This window comes from Cibotium barometz, chromosome 34 (genome assembly GCF_041138505.1).
Source record: "Cibotium barometz isolate CiBa-2024 chromosome 34, ASM4113850v1, whole genome shotgun sequence".
Lineage (NCBI taxonomy): Eukaryota > Viridiplantae > Streptophyta > Polypodiopsida > Cyatheales > Cibotiaceae > Cibotium > Cibotium barometz.
This window is the reverse complement of record NC_141079.1, coordinates 32,875,765-32,902,695: the sequence shown is the minus strand read 5'-3', so window position 1 is coordinate 32,902,695 and position 26,931 is coordinate 32,875,765. Positions and strand designations below refer to the sequence as shown.

General features: G+C 43.3%; 2 protein-coding genes across 14 annotated transcripts in view; one reads left to right on the top strand and one right to left on the bottom strand.

Moving 5' to 3' along the window:
- Positions 1 to 26,931, top strand: part of LOC147618931 (small ribosomal subunit protein uS17y-like) — a 178,550-nt gene that overhangs the window by 33,994 nt on the left and 117,625 nt on the right. The gene's annotated exons all lie outside the window — the stretch shown is intronic.
- On the bottom strand, positions 318 to 26,898 carry LOC147618935 (disease resistance protein RML1A-like). Of its 13 annotated transcripts, none has more exons than XM_086774084.1 (9): positions 26,659 to 26,898; positions 25,233 to 25,863; positions 24,960 to 25,082; positions 24,522 to 24,847; positions 24,258 to 24,415; positions 22,850 to 24,009; positions 22,518 to 22,766; positions 763 to 2,484; positions 318 to 668 (listed from the first exon to the last, which is right to left on the bottom strand). In XM_086774084.1, exons 2-8 carry the CDS (start codon positions 25,398 to 25,400, stop codon positions 769 to 771), a joined length of 3,900 nt encoding a protein of 1,299 aa, XP_086630210.1. In that variant the 5' UTR covers positions 25,401 to 25,863; positions 26,659 to 26,898; the 3' UTR covers positions 318 to 668; positions 763 to 768. The 13 variants fall into 13 exon arrangements, with proteins under 13 accessions (XP_086630210.1, XP_086630211.1, XP_086630209.1 ...); XM_086774085.1 differs by having other exon boundaries at positions 25,233 to 25,866; positions 26,659 to 26,776; XM_086774083.1 differs by lacking the exon at positions 26,659 to 26,898 and having other exon boundaries at positions 25,233 to 26,554.

Below are 26,931 nucleotides of genomic sequence, written 5' to 3'. Positions count from 1 at the left end.
CTCCTCTACTATTCTAATTGCTTTGATGAATTCACTCATAATTGAAAGACAAAAATCGAAGAACTATGGCCATAATGTTTACATGGATGTACTAGACAATAATGACCAACTCAATAAACATGTTTTTCACTTTCACATTGAAGGCAAGGCATAAAACTAGAGTGAAAAATTGGAGCAAAACATCTTAAACATGGGGAAGGAGCTATATTTGATTTCTCGTGGTGGTATGGGGATGGGTGTACATGGTTACCCTAGGATGGTAACGGCCAATCAATTTCCATTCTCAAATCCAAGGAGCATTGAACAATGTAGGATGCTTAATATAATCTTTGCAATATATTAAGAAGAAAAGCCAAAAACGTAGGATGCTGAATAATCTTTGCAAAATTAAGCCAAGAACGTAAAAGATGCTTAATAATATTTGCGAAATTTAAATAGTGTATGGTCTTAGAACAGATCCAGCAGAGAAGCTTGATCACAAAACTTTGCTTTATACCATTTGGGAAGACATTACTGCATATAAGATGTCATGTAAAAGCGCTGTTTAGTCTCCTCATCACTATAGGGGATTCTCCCGTTTGCTGCCAGACTGAAAATGTGCAGAGACCATGAGCAGCTGCATCACAAAAACTTTGTGCTGCTGCCAGACTGAAAATGCGCAGCTGCATCTGAAAAATGTGTGGTACATCAGTTTCTTTGCAAACAAAAGCCACACACTACTTCATTATTTATTTATTGTCGCAACCGCACGTGTGTGAATACCTCAATTCAATAAATACTGATCTGACGAGACAATCGTGAAGGTAAAGTTTGGACACGACCGCCAATTAGCCACAGTGCGGTCAGGCTGGTGCAGTGAACGATATCTTCTGGAAGGCGAGAACAGCCCCGAAACAATAGCCTCAGATCCCTCAGCCCAGTCAGTTGACAGAGTTGGCTCGGCAAAGCCTCCACTTCGACGGAACAAAATTGCAAAAGGAGGGTCGTCAGCTTGTTGGAGATTTGATCTGGCAAGGAGAAGAGGTGTGTAAAATAGAGTGGGCGTTGCCCAATTTTGTGTGCTGCTGCTCCAAGGAATATTGGGCTGCTGCTCGAAGACGCGGGTGTGAGACGTGGGCGTACCAGAGTTCTTCGAGGAAGGTAACAGCTATCCAAACTTAGCTTCCGCAGGCATGGTAGCTGTCCAAACATGCCATCCGGCAGTGCTTGTATGCCGCAACAACCCATCAGGTCGAGCTCCACCAGCCCAGTGAGGCTCGCTATATTTCTAGGCAGTGACCGGAGGCTCCCACACCAAAACAAGTCGAGGCTCGTCAAGCCCGTCAGGCTTGCTACTCCTTCCGGTAGCGACTGGAGGCTCCAACACCCAGACAAGCCGAGGCTCGTCAAGCCCGTCAGGCTTGCTACTCCTTCCGGTAGCGACTGGAGGCTCCGGCACTCAGACAAGCCGAGGCTCGTCAAGCCCGTCAGGCTTGCTACTCCTTCCGGTAGCGACTGGAGGCTCCCACACCTAAACAAGCCGAGGCTCGTCAAGCCCGTCAGGCTTGCTACTCCTTCCGGTAGCGACTGGAGGCTCCGGCACTCAGACAACTCGAGGCTCGTCAAGCCCGTCAGGCTTGCTACTCCTTCCGGTAGCGACTGGAAGCTCCCAGACAAGCCGAGGCTCGTCAAGCCCGTCAGGCTTGCTACTCCTTCCGGTAGCGACTGGAAGCTCCCAGACAAGCCGAGGCTCGTCAAGCCCGTCAGGCTTGCTACTCCTTCCGGTAGCGACTGGAGGCTCCCACACCTAGACAAGTCGAGCCTCGTCAAGCCCGTCAGGCTTGCTACTCCTTCCGGTAGCGACTGGAGGCTCCCACACCTAGACAAGTCGAGGCTCGTCAAGCCCGTCAGGCTTGCTACTCCTTCCGGTAGCGACTGGAGGCTCCCACAAAAAGACAAGTCGAGGCTCGTCAAGCCCGTCAGGCTTGCTACTCCTTCCGGTAGCGACTGGAGGCTCCCACAATAAGACAAGTCGAGGCTCGTCAAGCCCGTCAGGCTTGCTACTCCTTCCGGTAGCGACCGGAGGCTCTCGCACCCATACAAGCCGAGGCTCGTCAAGCCCGTCAGGCTTGCTACTCCTTCCGGTAGCGACCGGAGCCTCTCGCACCCAGACAAGCCGAGGCTCGTCAAGCCCGTCAGGCTTGCTACTCCTTCCGGTAGCGACCGGAGCCTCTCGCACCCAGACAAGATGAGGCTCGTCAAGCCCGTCAGGCTTGCTACTCCTTCCGGTAGCGACCGGAGCCTCTCGCACCCAGACAAGTTGAGGCTCGTCAAGCCCGTCAGGCTTGCTACTCCTTTCGGTAGCGACCGGAGGCTCCCACAATTGTGAATCTGAAGCCCCTTGAGAGAGCGCAGACAAATAATGGCATCCACGTCTATAAGTGTTTTCCAACCACATATTGCCAACCATTCAAGTTGTTGAGAGTCCGGATCACATTCCAAGACCTACAAAATAAAGAGAGGATCGTGAGAAATCTCCTTCTACAAACTGTTGACAGCACATCTTTATGTTGAAAATGTAAAAAAGAATGAAAATGTAGAAACTCTCATCTCAAAATGGTATTATCTTATCCTCTTTATGAAAGGGTTTTACCAAGCCTTTCACACCAAAGTGAGATGTGATATAAATTATCACACGGCTACTACAAACAAGCATCCATGAAAACAACTAATGAAAGCATGCAATCACAACAACTATTTTACCTTTAATAGTCTCTATTGGGGATACTTGGATGGCATTCTTGAAATAATATGGCATCACATACTTGGATGGCATTCCTAAACTAACATGCCATCACATTTACCACATAACATTTGGTAACATTGATAGTCTAGTATTTGCATGGTAATATATAGACAAGTATTGGTAATAAAGAGGGGAAGCAACTTAAAGAGAGAATATCCAAAAACGTAAATTTTTTGGCATTAATACATTTTGTGACATGTTGTAGAGAGAATAGGAATAAATGATTAAAATTATCGGTAATTGAGGTATAATATTCTTAAAATATATATAGTGTATAAAACTTAGTGATACTAAGAGTACCAAGATTCTTAATCTCAAAAAAATTTAAATAAGAGCATTGTTTGCCAATGTGCACACTTGTGTGCAACCATGATAGCAATGAGTAATAAATGAAGATAAGGGAATTTTTAAAAAGATCCCAAAAATGAGTTCAACATATCCTAGTGTAAATATCTGACATAAAATATAATGATTACGCCTAATAAAATGATTAAAGACTCACCTTAGGCAAGGAGTGTGCACATTAATTGATAAAATCTCCTAAGGTTAAATGGACTAAGGTTCCAAAACCATGGTTTTATGAAAAACCAAAGATGGATTTGTTAGGTGGAAAGTTGAAAAACCAAGTAGTAAGTTGTTTTCAAACAGTGAGATGCCACCGTACAATCTCTAAGATTAACTTTAGTATATGTAGGCCCATGCAAATTGATAAGCCTAAGTCTAGCATACCATAGCACACAATTAACTAATGTAGACACCATTTTAACTAGTTGTGAATCATCCAAACTCAACATCAAGATCCAGCCTACCATTACCTAGTTGAGCCCACAAATTAACTATGGAATGGAGCCACTTGGCACAAGGCTAGTTGGGCTTGCATAAGGATTAGTTGGCCTATTAAAAGCCCCCTTCCTTAGAGAAAAATTCGTGGGTTTTTAATTAGAAGAGGATGATCATCATTAAATAACTCTAATCTAAGCTTTAAACATGCTTAGTTCATAGCTTACCTTGGAAGCAATTAGTAATCACGTTAAATAGAATTAGGGTGTCATAAAGTGCAGCTAGATGCTAGATTTTATCATTGACTGAGACAAGCGTACAATCACAATTTACTCAATGCAGCAGTGACCAATGGGTCCACAGCAAGCCCCACTATCCTTCATCAACCCAAGCTTGATCCGATGAACAAAAGGAAGTGGAGAAGAGACAAAGAAGGCCATATCAATCCCTAGAGAAACACTTGCCTACTTCTGAAGCTCCCAACCATCAAAGAATTCATTAAATTTTCCTATCATAAACAATAATAATTTTTCCTTGAATATTTAGTTCTCTACAAAAGAGAAATTATCAAGAATGAAATAAAAGAGGCTTTCCTATATGTGCTCCTTAGGATGTATATTCAAATGAGAAATTATTGGTGTGGAACCTTATAAGTTATTATTATGCTAGTGAAATTCACCTTAGAGTAGACTTCCAAAATTTATCTTGAAATGAAAGCTTAATCCATAATTAATTGATAGGGTTGCATATTATGTAAACAATGTATAACCGTGGATTGTGTTTGTAAGCTCTATTTTTTCGCTTACGCGTGTATACATAATAAAAATGGGAATTCTAATTACGTGTGTGTCATTTCACATCGGCTCCATAGGCCCAATGAACGATGGCACGCTAGCCCATGGGATTGGATGGAGTTAGACCGAGTCTATGGAACTAGTCAACATTGATAAAGGATTTAAATTCTAGAAAGTCAGTAGTTGGGTGGAGTCTGGACCCGAATTACGAGGTAAACCTAGGGACCAATCTTTAGGGAAATTAAGGTACAACTATTCCCTTCATAATCGAGGAATAACACATTGTGTTGAGTCCAAGAGAGCCGCCGATTCTTAGATTGCCAAGTAACAGGATATTGATGAATGGAGTGAGTTCACTCTACCCTTAGACTAGACTTTCACCATGGTTTCTTTATGAATGGAATATAGCGGTCTCACAAAAATATAGGTGTCATCTTTAGGTTGCTACTAATATTGTCAAAATTAGCAACAGTCCAATGCTCAAGGAACTCTTGACAGTAATCTATAGAAATTTGATACGAAACTACAAAATCTTAGAATTTTTCCTAGACAGATCAGAGTTATTTTCTTCCTTCTAACTAGGAAATTTTATTTTCTATATTATACCCTAGGGAATATGAGCCATTGCCACGAAGTCCTAGAATCTATAGAGCCATGGATCTGCAAAATGAGTCACTATGTAAGACACAAGATTTTCCATTTAAAAACAAATAATGTCTAGAAATTTGAAGAAATTCATTAATAATATATATACATAGAATTCATTTTCTATATAGAAAATTGAAAACACTCCTTAATAATCCATACAAAGAATTCAATTTTTGTACAAAAAAAAGCGTGAAGACATGTCATGTGCATGCCCAAGTAGAGTTGCACTTCGCCATGCTTTTTCCTTGCAACCACTTTTATGAAATATTAGAGGGTGAATGTGGTTTCATTCGGATAAATTTGATAGCACATTAGGCACCCATAAGTGTAGTTAAGCCACAGAGTTTGGAGTAGTGCCTACCATTGAACAAGACCAAAAGACAAGCAAAGGGACATGGAGCAAGGGTACACCATGTCCCGAAGTGCTCCATGAATAGCAAGAGGGCATGTTATGTGCATATCCAAGTAAAGTTGCACATACACATACTTGTTCCTTGTAGCTGCCTCTTAAGCATTCAAGGGTGAGTGTGATTCAATTTAGTAGCATTGCCCACCAAATTGGGGCCTGAAATCGCACAAGGTGTGTCCCAATGCATAGGGCAATTGTTGGGCACAATATGAACATGTTAAGTGACATTTTGGCTGATATTTTGCGACCTAAAAACTGGTAGCGGCTTGCATATAACCTGCCATTTGTATAAAGGAAGGTCAAGGCTCATTCATGGGAATTCAAAGACAGGGACTGCAAATCGTAGTAGGCTAGAAGCAACAATCAAGGCATCTAGATCACCACAAAGACATCTTTTGAACTTTAGAGCACACATAGTGGGGAACAACAAGGCAATAACGTTTCATATGCATTGTAGCTGGTTTGCAAGTTGCAATGCATACTAGATCATATCTTAATAATGTAGATTTGGCATCATCGTTGTACAATATTCATGTTTGGGAATATACAATAGATTAGGACTTCCACATCTCGTCTACTGTGTATTTTCAAATTTGATTAGTATTACTTTGTGTCTGCTTCGCATTAATCACAACCAGCTTTCGTTTTGGCATGTAACACATCACAATCGTAAAAATGGAGCAAGAGTGTATCTGTGTCCAACCAAACATTAGAGATGGGTTTGGTGGTGATGTAGTTTTGTTAGGCCTCATTATTGACTTAGGCTCCACATCAAGCCCCATTGTTGTGTCCCATGGCTTAAGAGACGACAAAATTACCATGAGTTTGAACTTCCAAAGAGGAGAGTTGCTGTTGTCTAACTACCTACCATCACATTTTATTGATGTCATTTCTCCTATTCTAGTAAGAAAAAAAATAACCAAAAAGTGGAGATCAAGGACTAGACAGTGGGAAAATAACAGAGAAGTGGTGATCACAAACTGACACTTTGATACCATGTAAGAAGTGCATCTTGATACTTACAACAACAGATGGTGGGAAAACTTAACAATTGTGTGCACATGGAGGAGAGCTTCAATGGTAATCTATAGATGTTGTAGAGAAGACTATATGATGGGAAAGACAAGGACTAAATGCTTGTGGACTATATATAGAGATGGTGCCTAAAGTGCCCATATATATAGGCTCCGAGACACAACCATGACTATATCGCATTGGTCTGCACACATAATCGGTGCCACCATATATGGTGTAGACTTAGCTCGGGATGTGTAAAAGTTTCCCCCATCTCCCATGGCCATCGAGCTCACCTTTGCCTTATTTGGGCCTTGCAACCTGAAGTATGGTACCATATAACCCTAGTGCAGTCCATTTCACAACTAATGGTCAGCACCTACCTAAACACTATCTAGCAATGTATGTTAGATCTTACCATCAAGCCCACAACGGCCACCATTAGTGTCAGGACTAGGTTGGGATATCCAGGCTGCACATACCTAGCTTTTTCTTATAATGGGAAGCTTACAACTAGAGCTAGCTAGAATCCTTACAATTGAGGGTGGAGCATTGATATGCAACAAAAACCACATAGAGAAAAGTTCACAAGACCATTTACAGAGCACCCAAGAATATCCTGCACAGCTAGTCATATAGTGGTGGTTCATACACAGATCATGAGGCTGTTGATGTCAACTGTAACGTGACACATGATGATGTCATATTGCCATCATGCTGATGTGGTACGTAATGACATGACACTTACAGCATGCTAATGTGTCATTGACTAATCACCGTTCTGTACTTGTTACTGTGAGTGGTTCTAAGCTCTTGTACACAATCAGCTTTTGCTGATTCATACGAAAATTGTTTATAGCGAGAGTATGATGTCCTAAAGTTCTCTCTCTCTCTCTCTCTCTCTCTCTCTCTCTCTCTCTCTCTCTCTCTCTCTCTCTCTCTCTCTCTCTCTCTCTCTCTCTCTCTCTGTGTGTGGAGTTGGGTGGCTTGAGCCTTAGGGATCAGGCGAGGGAGATGGTGTCCTCCAACCTGAAGGTGCTGCTTTTTATGTTTCTTCATGTTTCAGTGTGCAGTACCACTTTTCCCCTCCTACAGAGATCGGAATTGTGAAAGATGGAGTTAGAGTATAGAGTATGCATACACTCTAGGGCTCAAACTGAGTGGATCCGCATGGAGGCTAGGATCCGTGCCTTTTGGAGTATAATCCATCAAGACATCACTACCCTTCAGGATCAGTGGGGGAAGTTGCAAACTAGCTCTGACCGCATGCAGAAGCGACAAGAAGCTTTCTTGAGGCTCTGGCGGCCTAGCCCTTTTCTCACAGATAGAGGTGGTGATCCCCACGTGGCATTACAGACCACATGTGTGGTTATTCCCTTCTCCTCCCCTTGTATGAGATAGCCTTCTCCTTATAGACAGACCAACCGGAGGAGAAGTGCATCTTTCTCCACCTTTTGATTCTTTGATTCCCGCTCTGTACATGGGAGGCGGGTTTGTATCTAGCCCTTCGTGGTTGTATTTAGCCCTTGGAGACAGGTTTTTTGTTAACTAATAGAAGGATCGTTTTCCCGAGAAAAAAAAGGTTCTGGAACTATTTGCTTATAGACGCAAAAAGAGTTGATGAAGACTACTTCAAAGATTACCCACAACTTCTTCAAGTGTATCTTGAGGCTTTTCATTCAGGCCATCTGTAGAAGCTAGGGAGGAATGTCACCATCTAATTGCGGTCTTCCCCTATTTTATGCCAAGGTATGGGAGGACAGGGAGCTTCGTGTCGCCTATAATGAGGCTAGGACTCGTGTCACCTATGAGAGCCCACGCCTCCCGTCACTTGTAGTGTGGCAAGGACATGGAGCACACTGTCAAGGATCCGAGTTTAGGCTTCCCTCTGAGCCAGTTTTATGCTCAGAAATGCGTGCTATTTACTTGTTCCAAGAAGAGGAGATATATCCATCTCTGCTTACTCCAAAATTGATTTCGTGTGACTTGTTTTCTTGTGACTACCTGCTATGGTGTGTCCAGTTTACGGGCAAGGGATGCCCACTCGTGAACCATGCGCCCTGTCTTCTGACTAATTTGTGGCATGTGAACAAGTGGTAAGCATCATTTCTAACCTTATTTAGATTTGTAAAGTTTTATAACCTTAGAAGTTCACACTCAATTTAAATACCAGACCGCCCGTTGGTCAATGCTCGGACCCCAGTTGCTCCTTAACTCTTGTCCAGCTAGCCTAGTCAGCACCCTCACTCCCTTTCACATCCATGTGAGGCCACTTACCCTATACTTAAGGGGCACTGCCATGTAGCACGAGAAACACTTTTCCCAAGCTGTTTTCTAATCTACAACATAGCATTTGAGGAGATCCAACATAACTAAGTTTTCGGCCTTTGCCCATCCATTTGGGAGTGAAAAGCTAACAAGATGACCAGCTTTGTTGCATGCACAGAAGCCTTTCTCTACCGATCCACAGTCTTAAGCTTGATTAAGAACAATGATGCTAATTGTTGAGATAATTAAGATAAAGGAGAGAGAAGAAGAGAGATTGGTGTCAAGATTTTCTTTTATTCATATGGTACAAAAAGGTTGCATGAATGCTTGTACATGTGTCAGGGCTATGTTCAGCAAAATAGGGGTTCACCCTTCATCCTTCTACATATCTTCTGCTGAGCTAATGATGAATGAGTGCTGAATGAACTTGATCGAGTGACTTGACAATGATTGATGCTTATATATTATGCTGAGGCACATGTTGGCCAATAGAGATGCTATCGGCTAGTTGCTTTGGACAAAAATTCACTAAAATCTTCATTAAATGCTACGCTTAGCTGGATGCTGTCCAAACCGAAGGTGGTCTTCAACTAACTGAAGTCGCATGCTTCCTGGACCCCCCAGAAGGCTACCGACAGATGTATGGTAGCCTGGCTAGCTATCATACAAACCCCTCCTTATGCTGTTGATGATGATGATGATGATGTGGTTGATGATGTTCATGCTAATGCTGATGCCTTTATGTTAAAGATGTTGATGACGACCTAGATAATGAATTAACTGTTGTACTCATCAAGGATTAAGAATGTTCATGCAAATAATTAGCCATGACACGAGCGTGCATGTGACAAGCTTAGTGCTCATATTGTCAAACAGAGCTCTCCAAAAGAGACTTGTAGTCCTGGGATCTCTATCTCCCACAATGGACTTAGGCATACCATGGTGTTTGAAAACTTGTGCCTAAAATATCTTGGCAAGAAGTGAGCTTGCTTGCAAGACCTGTCAACAATGGTCCAAATAGCATCATTGCCTTGCTGAGAAAGAGGCAAATCCATTGCAATACTTTCCCATGGCAATGAGAGAATAGGCAAAGGCTAAAGCAAACCAGGAGCATTTTGCCTGTCAAACTTGACTTTCTAGTAAGTGATACATGCACGTACATATGCCTCTATATCTTTGCGCATTCTTGGCCAAAAGAAGTAACGCTTAATCGTTTGTGTAGTAGGCATTATACCTCCATCTCCTACATACAGAGGAGCATGGCCCTCATCAATGACCTTTAGCCTCATGTTTGACACAACACATAAGCAGTTATCCTTCATGAGATACCTCTATTTGATCACATAAGAAGCATGTACATCTCCAGCTACTAAATCAGTCCATAGGCCGAAAATGGCGTTTATGGTAGACACAATTCATGCATGGCAGACAAGTCTCCATGTGAGGCAACTAACATTGCATCCACGTATGGCTTTTTGGATTCTTCTTTCCTGGAGTATATATAATCTGAAAATGAAACATAGACAAGAAGTTAGCCATCCTCATGTGCATCTCCAAAAGCTTTGTTTGCATCAAGAAGTACCTTAGCTTTGATGATCTGTCTTGACCATAAAATCAGCCCCAAGAAGGTAATGTTTCCAAATAGTCAAGGCATGAATCACAACCAACAACTCCTCATAGATGCCCAACGAAAGCTCTACATCATTGAGTGGTGCAACCAAAAAGTTCTCATGATCAAGGTAACCCTAAGTATGTATGCGCAACTTCCCAATGATCGGGGTTACCTCCCCTATCTAATTACCCAAAGCAACTGCCATTTCCACAAAAATGAAATTATATGTGGCACAATCATCAAATATAAAGAGAGCGCACTGATCTTTGAACTGTCCCCATGCTACACCATTCTCTTTATTGCCATATTTTGTATTCCCTTGTATGTTAGGACGGCATGCACATTTACCTTTGGTTGCTTCTCATTTTCCTTCTTCTTACATTGTGAGCATTCTGCAAGCAAGAGTCATATCTTCTAGTCCTCTAGTCACATTCTTTTGGCCCTTTAGGACACAAGGTGGAGTATGCATTTCTGCTGGTAAGCAACTTTTGTCGAGGGTTGACGCAAGCAACATTATCATTGGACGAGCTCAATGGGTGAAGAGGATAGTGTGGGCTTTTCGAACATATACGCACCGAACACCACAGAGCCTCCTTCTAGAGTATAATTCGTCAGTCCCTTCCGCAAGTGGATTTTTGGGTATGGATGAGGATTTTAACATGCTAGAGTCAGCAGAAGACATGCTCAAAGGTGGCATGGCTACAGTTTTTGATAGAGGACTACTTGGCTTGGGAGCAGTTGCTTTTGGCTCTTAGGAGGCAGGACCCTTGGCATCTACTAGAGTTTGGACGCAGCCTAGGGAGTCTGGGTTTCTCAAGATCCGATAGGAAAATTATTGGCTAGCTTCTTATTGACCCCCTTAAAAGCAAAGGATATTCACTTGCAGTTCATGGCGCGGATGAGTACTCCGCCTTACTCACCTTCTCTATTAGACCTCATGGCAGTCTGGAGAGCAGAGGCCCCTTGGGGGATTTCAAGGGATACACCTTGTATTTGTGCAGTACCAATCCAAGTATCAATCCCACCAATATCTACTAGTCACTGGACTCCACGTTCTTGCCATAGATGGGAGATTTGCAGCAATATTGCTATGTGGCACATCTGGAGAGCTCGATGCAACAAAGCCATTGAATATAGAAAACTCCCCTTGCCAACACAGTCCATCCAGAGCATCTGGCTCGATATCATACATATCCTCCGTGGTCAGTCGGAAAGCTTCAAGGTGGCTTAGATCACATGCGGAAGCGTCGGGAGGCCTTTCCGAGGATTAGGTGTCATGGTCCCTTTCTTACTAATATTGGTGGTGAGCCCACTTGGTACTACACACCACCATTGTGGTTGTTTTTCTTGTTAGAAGTCATCTCCTGTCTAGATTTATACACCAGGGCCTTTGTTGTGGGTGTGCCCGCCCTTATGAGGTGTTTTATCATTTTTCATCACTCCCGCATTTTTCCCCTATTTTTCTCATTTTTCTGTGGCTTGGCAGACAGCCTATTTGCAGGCCGACTGCTGAACTGGTCCACGACCCCATGCCAGAGGTGGCCGACTGCTGATGATCTGGCCGACTAGATGTGTTGCTGGTCGTGGAGTTTTCAGGGCCAGTCGGTTGCCTACAACAGACTGATTGCTCATGTGGGGGCATATAAATAGGCCCCAGCCCCCATACCATTTGTGTATCATACCGGGATATTCTTGTGTATACATAGCAGAGTTACACGCCTACATCTCTCTCTTTTGTGCTGTATTTTTTCTGCATACGTTTTTGCTCTTGTGTTCCCAAATCTGGTCATCATCTCCGCTGCGTATTCTGACATGGTATCAGAGCCCTAGGCTCTAGATAGTCCTTGGGATTTGTGTGAGCAAGAGCGGGACTGTTGTGTGGCTGATTGGTGGACCGTACGGAACTGTTCGGGAAGAGGAGAAGCAAGAGGAAGGCGGGCTGATTTGCTGGACAGCCACTTGCAGGTGATAGTTCTTCTTTGTTCCGACCCACCCACCCTTTTCAGCGTACATCCCCGCAATGGCAGATCTATTTGAGATGGCTGAGAGGCATGTGAAGATCCGGACACTCCCTGCGTTCCCGATGGACCGTCAGATGGACGGGAGCAACTACGGCATATGGAAGGTTATGATGGAATCTGTTCTGGAGTCTTACGACCTCGCTGATTTTGTCGTTGTTGGGGTTCCACGGCTGGAAGCAAAGGAAGGGGAGTTACCGTCGATCCGAAAGGACCGGGAGGCCCAGACACACATGTGGGATCGTGTCAACGCCAGGGTCCGTTCGTTTATCTTTCTCAGCTGCACACCACAGGTAATCAATCATGTAAAGCATATGACGCTAGCCAGAGGTATATGGCAGCATTTGGCTTCTCTTTACAACAAGGTATCGCCCATGAAAAGAATTTTCTTGCAAGTACAGATGCGGGTTATGAGCCATGCAAAGTCGTCGACGATGCGGGAGCATATTAACAAGCTGCAGGCTCTTCAGCAGGAAGTTCTTCAGGCTAGGAAGGAGATATCGTTAGAGGACATGGCCATAACATTGCTGTCGCACTTGCCCTCTTCGTACTCAGCATTTTACTCGTCTTTGATTACCAGTGGCAAGCTCAACACCATCACGTGGGAGGATCTTGTATCCATGGTCCTAGACCAGGAGGAACGATTCACGAACCCGCCTCAGGGTGGAGGTTCGGAGGCCTTAACTGGCCAACGATCGAAAGGCCATAACACGGGCAAAGGGAAGGCTTCGTCGGAGAAGTCTTCTGAGAAGAAGTCTGTTACTGACCACGAGAAACTAAAGGCAGAGAGGACCTAAAATGATTGTGGCGAGAAAGGCCACTACTGGAGGCAGTGTCCCAAGCGAAAGACCGAGAAGGATGAAGATTCCTCAGCAGCAATCATGAAGACTCCGGCTTTTGTGCACCTAGAGGTGGTGGACACCGATGTTTCATTTTCTTCAGGCAAGGAGGAGATTGGAGGACTCTCCACAATGGATGCTCGGGAGTGGATTCTAGATAGTGGTGCTTCCAGGCACATGACTCCTTCCCGTTCCTGATTACAGGATCTCTGCAGGCTTTCTGGTCACATTCTTACTGGAGATACATCCACTATCCCAGTTCACAGTGAGGGCAGGATGGAGATAGTTCCCGATAGCAGAGGGGGGAAGCATTCCTAATGTTGTATGTTCCGTCACTTGATTTTCATCTGTTGTCAGTGTATCAGGTTTGCAAGACTAGCATACGGGTGGAGTTTGATGAGCACTTTGTTGCTCTCCGGGACAAAGCAACAGGCCAGGTGGTTTGGGAAGGTGGAGTGGAGAATGGAGTTTACAAGCTTTCAACACTCTCTCCCCCAGGTCCTCAGGTTTGCTCTAATGTCTCGTAGTAATCGGGACAAAGGACCTCCAGTAGATGAGGATGTTCTTTCCACGGGAACCTTTCGGAAAGCCAAGCAGGTGGCAGGTGATTACTTGCAGAAGGAGGTGGGTTCTCCAGGCTTTGTGGTTCCGAATTCAGAGGGGGTGTTTGAAAGGTCTCAGAAGGCCTTGCATGGTCTTCAGCAGGTTTCCAGGACTTCTTTGTGCCCCATAACAGGTGTTGATCCTTGTGAGCTGTGTCATGCCTCTTTGACTCAGAAGCAGTATGGTTCATTGATCTGGTTGATGAACACCAGATTGGACAGAAGCTTCTTGATGAGGCAGTTGAGCTCATAGTCGCAGATGACTCTTTGGGAGGAAGGATGTTTCTTGTGGTTTCTGCGGCATGCGAAGGATCATGGACTCTTGTACACAGGAGGAGGATTATTGGATGGAGTCCAACTCCACGATTGAAGTGACTCAATTTGGGGAGGAGATTCGGACACGAGGAGATCTACTTCAGGCCCAGGAGAAGTTTTACGGAGCAGTAGGAGATAGTCATCTTTTGCCTTGTCGAGTACAGAGGCAGAGTACCGGGCTGTTTGTGATGCTGTTTGTGAGGTGGTGAGAATGCAGAGGTTGCATAGCAAGTTTGGGCTTCCACGGGAGGAACCCATAGTCATCCAGAGGCACTTTGATCGTGAACAGATCATTGCTGATGACATCTTGCTAGAATTCTGTTCGACGGAGGACAGTACGGTGGACCTCTTCACGAAGTTGCTATCTCAGGATTTGCTCAGGCGGCACCCCAGCTCCCTGTGGTTGGTTTCATAGCCAGGAGCTAAGAGGGGGTGTTAGAAGTCATCTTCTGTCTAGATTTATACACCAGGGCCTTTGTTGTGGGTGTGCCCGACCTTATGAGGTGTTTTATCATTTTTTCTCACTCCCCGCATTTTTTTTCTATTTTTTTTAATTTTTCTGTGGCTTGGGAGGCAGCCCATTTGCTGGCCGACTGCTGAACTGGTCCACGACCCCATGCCAGAGGTGGCCGACTGGATGTGTTACTGGTCGTGGAGTTTTCAGGGCCAGTCGGCTGCCTACAGCAGGCCGACTGCTCATGTGGGGACATATAAATAGGTCCCCAACCCCATACCATTTGTGTATCATACCGGGATCTTCTTGTGTATACAGAGCAGAGTTACACGATGCCTACATCTCTCTCTCTCTTATGCTGTATTTTTTCTGCATGCGTTATTACTCTTGTGTTCCCAGATCTGGTCATCATCTCCGCTGCGTATTCTGCCATTTCTCTTCTCCCATTATATGAGATAGCCTTCTCCTCTTCGAACCACCAACCGAACGAGAAGAACATCCTCTCCCTTGCCTCTTTTTTATGTATCTTGACTCTCGCTCCCCGTGTAGGCGAGTTTGTACCTAGCCATTAAGGCTGTCTTTTTTTTGGTAACTAATAGAAGGATTTTTTTCTTTTTTTTTAAATAAATCTAAAACATCCACTCTCCTAATCAACACCGGGTAATATTGGGTGATCCGAATAGCTTGGAGGATGGATGAAAAAATAAGCTACGTCCTAGGCTAGTCCTCATCAACAACAGCAAATATATCCAAATAAAGAGCTTGCCTAAGACGTTGCCAAATCATATGTTGTTTGGTACTTTGTTGTGGAGATGTAATATAACTTCTCGTGTGGGTGTGCTAACTACTCCATTGCATCCTCCCTCTATTGTCACGCTAAAATGCTTCCTTTACTAAGGTGGTGATGATAGAGCTTCCTTTGCCTAGATGGAGGCAAGAAGAAGATAACCTTCATCAAATGGCTTTCTCTCGCAAAAGGTTGATGGAGAAGAAGCTAATGAAGGGAGAAGTGTTGGAGTATGCACACATAGAAGCATAGACAAAGGAAGAGAGAGAGAGAGAGAGAGAGAGAGAGAGAGAGAGAGAGAGAGAGAGAGAGAGAGAGAGAGACAAAGATTATAGACAAGATCGGATTGATTAGCAAGAGGTTTATAATGGTGACAGCCAACAAATTGGGTATTACAATGTGCTTACGAAAATAAATGATAAACAGATGAGAAGAGGCCTTTATAAAGGAGGCCATGTAGATGGCCGACTAGCATCATGAAGCTCGCCAAGAGCATTAAATCAACCCACAACTAGTAAACATGAGTTAAAATACATTGTAGCCAGTATAAGGACCACTTCCCACACAAAGAGATGCACAAAATTCTTACATCCCCTCTGCAAATCATAATGTGCATAAGTCTCAAGAACACAAGGTGATGAAGATGGAACCATGCACACTCTACTATTGTGCAATATTGGATACACCTCGAACAGAGCACCTACTAACCCGACTCCTCGAAATAAAATGCCACCCTGAACAGCACAAAAATCTACTTGAGTTTGAATTCCCACACAAATGTGTCGTGAGCTCCAAGTATGAAGAATGATGAGCTGACAGACAAACCACACCCATAATCCCCCAACAATGATCTATGAACACATTACAACCCAAAACCTTGGACAATAAACTCATAACACATCGTGTCTATAATCTCTGCTACACCAAGCAATGAACTTGGTACACGGCTAGTTCATAGCTCCCAAAGTTGCCCTTGTCCTACCAAATTTTTCATGCTTAAAACTCCGACTCACAATTCCCATGCACCAAAAAATAGAGCTGCTAACAACCCAATATCCCGCCCACAAGTCTCCTTTGGCTAAAGGACATGGGGGAAAACTATCTATATAACTAGAGAAGAACACCATCCTGGTCCTCTTGGGCCAGAAACCACCCTAGAATTCCTAGATGAGTCACTAGAAGCATCTAAATCACTATTCTATGTCCTGTCTTTGCCTTTTTCTAGGATGAAGACCTGCCCTTGTCCGTGTCCTTCTTTAACAAGCAATCCTTAGACAAATGTCCTTTCTTCCCACACGAGTAGCAGCGACTCTGACCTTTCTTCTGCATTGTAGCAAGTGCCTGATCCTAACTATTAAGAGATACCTTTCCTTACCTTGTGGACGTGGACAAACTTTTCTTCCAAGAGAAAAGAGCTGAGTTCATCAAAATCCAACTTGCTTTCTGTGACCTGGCATCGCAAAGCCCTAGAAACCTTGTCGTAAGTTATTTTTGAAGGATAAGTGCAGCCAACTGAGCAGAGGACAAGGTAGCACCCATTACCGGTAAAGTGATCATGTATAACCTTGGCCTTCATTAAAGACGAATGCATCAAACTACAAACAAAAAATACCAGACTATAGAATTGCCCTTCTAGAGTAACTGCTCTCATCGAGGAATCTCGAGCATAGAGATCCTCTAGCATTGACAAGAGTTTGCACAACTGGTAAGACCTCCTTCATAATAGTTCGCACAAGCACTGAGTGTGCCTTCAAATCACAATCCTCCCACTCTTGCAATTCTGCAAGGAATTCATTCTCCTTAACTTAGACAAATTCAATAAGTTTTGCATACTCATTCCATGCAAGCAGATAGCCACAACCGAAGACATAGCTCGATTGTTCGTTTGATTTTGGCTATGTCCTCGCTTGTTCAATCGAATTTCATATCCCATTGGTGATTTGTCACGGACGATCACATTAAACAGAGATCCTGAGTTCACGTCCCATTTTTGGAGATCATTGTTTGACAATTTTGAGACCAAGATGCAGCTATCCAGTACATTTCATCCACAAACAGATGGCCGAACAGAAATATACAATCAATTGGTCTTTGACGTTCTCAAGTCATACTGCCATGACCAATAGTCAAAATGGAAACTCTACCTTCCATTGGTACAGACAATCTTAAATGATACTCATCAAGTATAGGTCAAACACCATACGAAACAACATTTGGTCATCTATTCTCACCTCTTTCAACAAGAAAGGTATCACCATCTCTAGAGGCCAAGAAGATAATCAAGACATTCTCGAAAATCATTGAGACAATTAGGAGCGCCTTGCCAAAGCTTAGGAAGCATATGCCCAACAAGCCAACAAGTCAAAAACAAGATGTCAACGTTAAGAAAGAGGATTGGTTTTATCTCCGCATCTTGAAAAAACGGCTAAAGCAAGTGGACAAGCATTAACCCAAGCTTCGACCCATTTCCCATCATTCAAAAGTTAAGTGATGTCTCTGTAAAGTTAGACTATACATAATGTCTTTTATATTTCTTGGTTGAAGCCATATATAGGTCCATAGCAGGATATAGCAAAAGAGTATTAACTTATAATCGATGAAGACGAAGTCATGTAGGTAAAGAAAATTCTCCTCCACAAATGGAAGCATGGTTCCGACCTAAGAATATAGACAATTTTACATGAAGTTTAAGATCGGGTAACTCATGAAGTAGTATGGTTGGATGAAGAGTTCTTTCAAGAGTATCCCCAGTCATTGACGTACTACTTGGAAGCCCAGAATCTGCCAAGATTAGGGTCAAGCATTAGCAAGCATGTAGAAGGTAGTAGGATCATCTATGGGCCAATCCATAAACATCATAGCCCAAAAAGGCTTCATTTAGGCATTAGAGAATCCTAGGCAACTAGTCGGCTACCTGATTATGCACCCACCTATAGTCAACCAAAACAAGCTACAATGGGCAACCAGTCGACCAGTATGGCAGAGGCCTGGGATAGCAAACGTAGATCTAATGCTAATAATATAGCAAGCATAACATTTCATATTGTCAAAAATAATATTTTGTCCATAATAAATAAGTCGTCGACAGCTTATGACTAGACTAACCAATAGCTTGTAGGCATATATAAGCAGTTGCATAATTCACTCAACCATTTAGTCTTCAACAAAGCATTTCATAGTTCAAGCATCAACAAATCATCCTATCAACTCCAAGCTATCAAAGACGTTCTTCTTCAACATTTAGCCAACATATATGTATAGACCTATAATTATTTGGACTAGCATTAATGACTGAAGAATCTTCTGCAAAGCCTTGGATTGATGGATATTCAGTCGACATACGGTCTTCCTCATCCTTGCGTTGGACTCTTTGGTAGGTATTTGGACCCAATACTGTGTCATCTACTTTACTCTTATACTCTTTGAATTGGATGCTAAAGAATCTCACCGCATAAAGGTATAAAAAAGAACTTGTTGTGCGTTACCATGATCAACCTCAATGCATGTAACATCGATGGTCTCTTTTCTCCTTTTTGAGAAAAGTGGTTCTCAATCTGTGGGTCTAAATCGAGCAACATTGAATGCAATGTGATCATGAAAGTAAAACTTGGCCATGCAACATCCATAGATTCTCGCTTCCAAGGATCCAATGAACCAAGAATAGTTCTTTGGCCACCTCGTGATGGTGGTGCCATGGGAACAACAAAAGGAACAAGATAATTACCCAAAGTAGGGCCAATACTCCTTGCAGGTGGAGCTCAAAACACTTGCGCATCGAGCTTTCCTATAACTCCTTCTCCTTCTCTGTTGAAACTAATTGGCAAAAAGCCACATCATTGCCAAGTTCATGCATTAAATGAGCTCGCACATGATTGGCATCTCCTGTCTTTGCTTGCTTGCAATACTTGCATTTAAATTTCCTGGCGACTCCACTTGCATGTCTCATCACAATCCACCTCTTCCCACCATGGCCAAGTAAATTGCTTCTTAGACTACTTGCTGCTTGAAGCTCTAGGTGCTATTGAATGATTGATAATTGAAGAAGAAGATGAAAGTGACAATGAGGAGGAACACACAATCACTGCTGCGCACAACCTGTAAACTTTTTAAATATAAAGGAGTATGAGTCTCTGTTCAATCTCAGGGAGGAGCCGAAGCATACAAAGTAGTAGGCTGAAAACCTTTTTATTCATTCAAATTATTCAATCCTTGTCAAAGATACAAGTTGTTGGAAGATATTTTAGTACCCTAGGTACTATATTAGGTATCCTTGGTACCTTATAGGTACACTTTAGGTACCTTATGTACCTTTACTCACAGGCCAACATCATTGCATGCCAGGCCGTCACATGGAACTAAAAATTCCAGAAACAGAAACACCGTTCCCACAACGACAACCCATTCCAGTTGTATGCTACGTCATCAGCTATTCCCAACCATTCCGCCGTTCCACGTGAAAGGAAAACACCGTTTTGGCGTTCCAAACGACATTTCTTATGACTATGACTTAGTCTCAAAGTCACTCTTATGGAGTCACTAATTTATTTCTAGGACACATCAAGGAAGGCTATTCCCTGCCAGCCCATTGCAAAGCTTCTTCCATCTACTCTCAACCCTCGAGTCATCAAAAGCCTTGCTTGTTATCGCTTTCTTGCTTGTTAGGTCATTACCATCTCAACCTTGTCATTTTCAGTCCCCCGTGTGTCGGCTTGACACAAAGGCGACAAACACAAATTTTCCATAACACAAATCAGCTTGCATATTCCAGCCTGTTTCCAGCATCAAGTGGACCATTTGCCCTCCAAGCTCAGTCGCCTGTCCCAGATGCTTAAAATACGCAAGTTGTATGCTAATATCTGATTGCTGTCTAGCCTGTTCCAGTAATTCCTTGCCCTATGCACGCAATTCGGAGCACTTACAACATTGACTCGGTCATCAAAAGAGACGGGAAGGTTTAAATCAGCTCAGTAATAAAGACAGGTCTGAACAGCCAATCCACACGCCGTCTCAATCTGTTAACAACAGGTCTACAGTTACCCATCAGCCCAAACTTGAAGTTTCAGCAGATGAAGTCTTCATGCAAGAATATAAGTAAGTACTTGATTGTAAAGCAATGTGACCGACTTTTCCGACAATATAAGCAGATCCACTTTTCGGTGGTAACCCTTGGTTGGTTGAGACCAAATCTTGGCCTAAACCTGCCTCTTATCAGAGCCCAACAAGACCAATTTTCCTGCACTTCCCGACACTGCTATCAAAGCATCAAGCTCTACATGGCACAAGAATACTAGTGTTCATGAGCTTCTCGATAGTAACATCGGTATTATAGCTAAGGTTGTGGTGAGTACAAGTACAAGGGGCTTTCACTTGCTTGATCCATTCTTGCTTGGTCACATTGAGGCCAGAGAAAACCATAGAGCCTTAATTGCCTTACATCAAGCCCATGTCATTTCGACAAGTTTGCAAATGAAACACAAACCAGCTTGCATGCATCTTCCACCCTGTTTTCAGCATGCCCTCCATACTCGGTCACCTGCCCTATATGCATCAAAGACGCAAGTTGTATGATGTTCTAGTATTTCTTACCTTATGCACGTACTTTATAGCAGTTTATAACATCCACTCAGTCGTCAAAAGAGAGGAACGAAGATCTTGGTCTGAACAGCCCGACTACAGACTCCCACAATAGATCTAAAGTTTCTTTCAACCTCCCACAAGATCTTCAATCAACTCTGTAGGTAGCACTTACTTCGTTGTGCAGTAGCGAAATAACTTTTCCAGCACGAAAACCCTCACTTCCTCGTATATTAACAAAAAGACCAGTGTTTGTGAACTTCCGTGTCATGCCACTGGTATCAAAGCTAAGGCTACGCTGAGAGTGAGAGTACAAGGGGCTTTGACCTGGTTGATTTTTCTCTTGCACGGTCACATTGAGGCCAATGCAAACCAAAGGCCCAACCCCATGACATCCTTTGATAGCCCATTCCATTCAAAGAAGTCTCAACCATCTTCACCTCCTAAACCAAATACTCAAAACCAAAGACCCTCCTCAGGCTCCATCCTGAGATAAACCTGTTATAAACACAATTCAACTTGCATTTTTCGGCCTTGTTTCAATACCAAGTCAATCGCCTACCCTCCATGCTCAATCCCCTGCCCTGTATGCATTAAATACAAGTTGTATGATATTACTTGATTTCTCTCCAGACTGTTCTATCACTTCCTTGCCTTCTCCATGGAGAAGGCAGTAAAGACAAGTCTAAACAACGCATCTACAGACTATTTACAATAGGTCTGCAGTTACCCATCGTCCTAACTCATCGACCTGGACCTACGTTTCAGCAACTTACATCATCTTCACGTACGTTTGAAAGTAGTGCTTGATTGTGTCGCAGTGTAAGACTTTTCCAGCAACCAATATATGTAAAGACCACTTCCAGTGAAAGCCTTTCCAGGGTTGGTTGGGACCCAAACTTGTGTAATACCTTATAATTGTATTTCTCTTTCTTGCATAATTTGCTCATATTTAAAGTTGAGTTTTGCACTAACATGACCCTGTCATATAGAGTTTTTACACGTAAGATTCATGCACGCAGCACAGCTTTTACATCCAAGCTAGCCAAGTGGGACCTAACCCACGATTCAATGCTTATGTCATGCCAATTTAAGTGGCCAAGTTATAGAAGAAAGGACCTAACTATTGGAATCCTTGGCCAAGTTGCATCAAAAGTTCACAAGGCCCAGTCAACTAGGCCATGGAAAAAGACCTTAATTCACTCTAATTGTATTTTGACCCTTGTGGACTTTGGATGTAAAATTCCCACCCTAGAATTAGGCAGGGTGTTGATGTGAGGATAAGATCAGAATGTGGATAGTTTGTATTCTGACTTTTGCTGATAATGTTATCACATGTGTTTACGACAAGAAAAGGTCCTAAATTTTTTACTCTCGAAGTCTTTAGAGTCTTTGAAAATCAGACCTAGTTGAAAGGCCCTCTCTTTCTAAAGCCTTCATGATATGATATGATGGGAAGTGGTCTAGCTCATGGATGAATAAGCATGTGTGTGCTCGCCGTAATGTACAACACCAGCTCGAATAGAACCTATCTCATTCAGATTATCCTTTTTAGGAGAAAAGAAAAAAAATAAAAGAAAAAGTATCAAGAGATGCAAGGAGAAGGTTCTGGCAGTACCTTCAAGTCTTGCACATTTGCAACATTGTACCATGAGAGCTCCTTAAGGGCTCTGCATGCACTCAAATCAAAGGGCCTGGCTGTGTCACTTTTCATCCCACGCACCACCGAAAGGTGCCTGAGCTTGGCTGCTTGTTGGCAATCCCCTTTTATTTTGACATCTTGTAAAACACGCAAGCGCGGCATTCGCTGAAGCGTCTGAGCTTCCACTGTCACGTCCATCAACCCCACGACCTTCTCCAGCGCACCCTGCACACCACCACTCTTCAAGCTTCAATCTTCAATTATACATATGTCAAAACATACTCCCATTTATAATCTGCCCCCCTCACCAAGTTAGTAGTCTCCTCCAAGTCATCCTCGTCTCTAACACGGATCTCCTCCTTGTCGTCTGCCACCATCCGCAACCCCATTGTCTTGAACACGTCATGCACTTGCACCCGATATTTGTCATGCATGGCCACATATTCGTCTTGCATGATGACCAGATGCATGGCCACATATTCGTCATCCATGGCCAGATTTTCGTCACTTCTCTTCTCCACAAGTGCACGCTGGCGAAGACAGTCCAAGTGCCTTGGGCTCACCTGACGCTCAGCACTTGACCATGTCACGCCCCTGCGCACCGTCGTGAAGGCAACGACGATGTCCAAGAATTTCTTTCTGATCTCTGGGTCCAGATGGTCTATGCTGAACCGCAAACGTGAATACAACGGATCCTCGGCTCCTCCACCCAAAGGTACCGCTGCTCTCATGTCCTGGGCAACTCTCTCCCAAACCTTCACGTCCCTCGGACCCTCGTTGCTTTGCCCAATGTAACGGCCCACCACTGTCAACGCCAACGGTAACCCATCGCACAACTTCAGCACGTCCCTCTCCAGCGCCTCCATCTCAGCATTTGGTGAACACTCCGCATGCTGCATGCCAGCTTGCTGCACTTGCCTCCACAGCAGCTCTCTCGCTTGCTCCTCATTCAACTTCTTCACTGTAATGATGGACTGGCAGTCACTGATTTTGAGCCTCCCTGCGAGATCTTTACAAATATCCTCGTTTCTTGTAGTTACAAGAATCCTGCTTCCCTCCGGGAAAAATTCTGCTTCAGGCAGCCATAATTCCTTCATTATATCTAACACATTATCCAAGTACAAGAATACAGGCTCACTAATTTTTTTCAGCTCCTCTTTCAACTGTGATACGCCATCCTTTAGACAGGAAATTTTGGGTGTGCTGTGCCTGCATATTTTGTCCAGGATCTGCTTTTGAATTTTCTGCAGTCCATCATCATTAATTTCCAATGGCAACTCCACGTGACAACACCGATGTAACCGACTTTTATTTTCTGGACTAATCTTTTTTTGGAACTCCGAAAAGATAGCCTCCCCCAATGTAGATTTTCCAATCCCTCCCATCCCCTGTAGGAAAACCACCACTAATTGGCTGCAATCCCTATTCAAATGATCCATGGCATTTTGCATTACTTCCTCTCCTCCAACTGCAAAAAGTCCACATCCAAGGCAAATTAACATCGTTCAAAGCAATGTAGTCAAAAATTCCCTCTCAAGGAAGGCAGTAGGCAGTGTGTTCTTATGTTGACTGGGGACTGCTACCATTATAATACCACTTTTTATATATTGAGAAAGAAAGAATAGATGTGGTTTAGACGATCCAACAACCAAAAATAGTTATGACCTACGAACATATATTTTGAGATCTAGTACAGAGACAAGATACACACGGTACCTATTCCATCAACTGGAGGGAAGGTATATTGACGATGTAGCCTTGGACCCTCACGAAACCTAATTTTATCCATGTGTCTTCTGATTTCTTCAGATGCTCCATCCAAATCCTTCTCCAAACCAGCTATTGCGTCTTGGATCATTGAAGCCTTAAAGAACCTACAACCTCACAACTCTTGTTATTAAGTCTGCATTGCGAAGGAGTCTTTGCTTACTTTCAGAAATACTGATTATCGCCTAGCCCCTTTGATTACATGCATCTTACCTTAAGATAAGATGCTTGGGACCATCGCCCTGCACCATGGAGCTACATATGATAGCACACTGGAATGCTGTTTGTACGCTATCTTGGAGAACCTTGATGTCATCATCCTTGATACTGGCCTGCCATATCTCTTTCGTGTATTCCAGTCGATGAACTATTTTACGTAGAAGTTGTAAACAGTCCTTCCAGTTCTGCGCAGTGGCATCGATCCTTTCAAGTGACCAAGCGATCAAAGAGAACCCAACAGCCACCCAATGCACTCCACCAAGTCCTCCGAGGGCTTCCTCCAATAGAGGCAAAAGTACGGTTTTACCCGTCTCAGCAACCTACGTGATACATTAAAGGGGGGTTACGACGACACCATGCAGCCATCAATAAAAAGGAGAAGATGCTCATGGTCATGGCATGCCATCAAACGATAATATGGTCACTACTTACCTCACTAGTAAAAGCTCTGGGGAGAGTCTCCATGAAAGACGTGGTCTGCCCTTTATAAGAGTCCCAGTGTGACGCTAAACGATGAACGTTTGAGGGGTGATCCGCCAGCTCCAGACGGCCAAGCTGAAGTGTAATCAAAAAGAAGCTCGATTGAACGGTCAGGAAAAACATAATCCTCCTATAAAATCAATAAGCTCCGAATTAACAAACCCACAACTTATTCAAATTTGCTACTCAATCTATATATATAGGAAGCAACGAGTGCTGTCGGACCTGCTCTTTGATGTCAGCCAACAATCCGTGAAGGACCTCTAGAGTCGTTTCCTTCTTCTCGAAGACAGGCAACTTGATTGGATACTCGGTGGCAGCAGTTGATTCAGAAGGTGAAGCGGCGGGCTGATTGGGGCGGCAACACAGCCAATTGACGATACATCTCTTCATTTCTTCTAGATTGCGACTTGTACTGCGAGCGTGGAGAGCAAGCTAGCGAGCAAACAAAGCTTTTCTACTCAGAAATCAAGCAAGCAAGCGAACAGGGATCAACACAGTGACGAGCGAGGAGAAAGCTAGGTAGAGGTCGTCACAGAAAGAGCCCAGAGGAGGCTACGAACTACTTTAATGAACTTGTAGAAGAAGAAGGAGAAGAGGAGGAAGAAGCACAGGGGGCTACGAACTACTTTAATAAACTTGTAGAAGAAGAAGGAGAAGAGGAGCAAGAAGAAGGGAGGGGTGGAGTCCGTGGAGCAAGAGTCTCATCATTCGCACGTGGAGTCCGTGGGGGAAGTGCTTGTAGGCGTGGAGTCCGTGGGGGACGTGCTTGAAGGCGTGGAGTCCGTGAAGCATCATTCACGGTGCTTGTAGGCGTGGAGTCCGTGGAGGGTCTCATCATTCAACGCTTGTAACGCTGCTGGCAAAATGCGATGTTTTCCATACATCAGTGATAATATTTGAGGGGCGTCACGCCGCCGTAAAATACTTGCCAATTTTTAAAATGCCCGTCAAAATTTACACTATAATACAAAAACGAAAAAAAAAACTTGCTATATTATCAAGCCTTAATAAATAACTTTTTCTTAAATATTTTCCCTCTTTTTTGTTTTGACACGCTTTTTCATGGAAAAATGTGAAAATAATATTAACTTCTTTATTGTTTTTTTTTGTTTTCAAGGTCATTACTCTTCTTCTTTTTGCTTTTCTTGCCAAGTGAGGAAGGCCCTAGATAAAAGATTTATCAAACTTAATTTGAATGTCACACTAAATTAATGAACTTCTTTGAAATCCTTCAACTATTTATACTAGTCTCCCACCCGTCCTCCGGAAAGGGAGGAATGTATACCATACCAATTAGATTTTTCCCATCTAGTTTAAAATGGGATTTTTTTTTCTCTAGATCTTATTTTGTCTCTATTACTCCCATCCTTCTAAAAAAAATGCATGGGACTCCATCACTTAGAAGATGCAAACTTTGTTGAGTATGGAGACTCGTGGACCTTTTAAAGGTCTACTACACATAATGTGGCTTGATACCATTGTACTCTACTTCTAGGATAGAATCATGCACAACTTCTAATGAAACTATATCTTTTTTTTATTTTAAAAAATTTGTCAAGAATCATGGGTTTACATACACTACTCACACACCCACAACTCCGGTTACATGGACGTGCAACACCATAGAGAGTACGGATCGAACCCACACCTCTACTTTAACCACTCCATTTACAGCCGCATTCGCATAGATAAAGTGTGTACTAGGACAACCGCTTGAGGGTGAGTGTTGGAGAATAGGCCTTATCCAAGTAGAAAAGGATAACTATGTGTGAATAGCCTATAAAAAAGCAACATATGTATGTGTGTGTCACCCCACTCATAGAGTGGTCCACCTAAATATCTAGATATTATACTTGTATTGACCTAAGCAATGATATCATGCAAGAGAGGCTCTAAAGCCTACAAAAGCATTGTCATATAT

Coding starts and splice junctions, on each gene's coding strand:
- LOC147618935 (XM_086774084.1), bottom strand. CDS start 25,400: ATGAAGAGATGTATCGTCAATTGGCTGTGTTGCCGCCCCAATCAGCCC. Junction 24,416..24,521: donor CCCAAGCATCTTATCTTAAG/GTAAGATGCATG, acceptor GTGAGGTTGTAG/GTTCTTTAAGGCTTCAATGA. Junction 22,767..22,849: donor TGGAGGAGACTACTAACTTG/GTGAGGGGGGCA, acceptor GGTGGTGTGCAG/GGTGCGCTGGAGAAGGTCGT.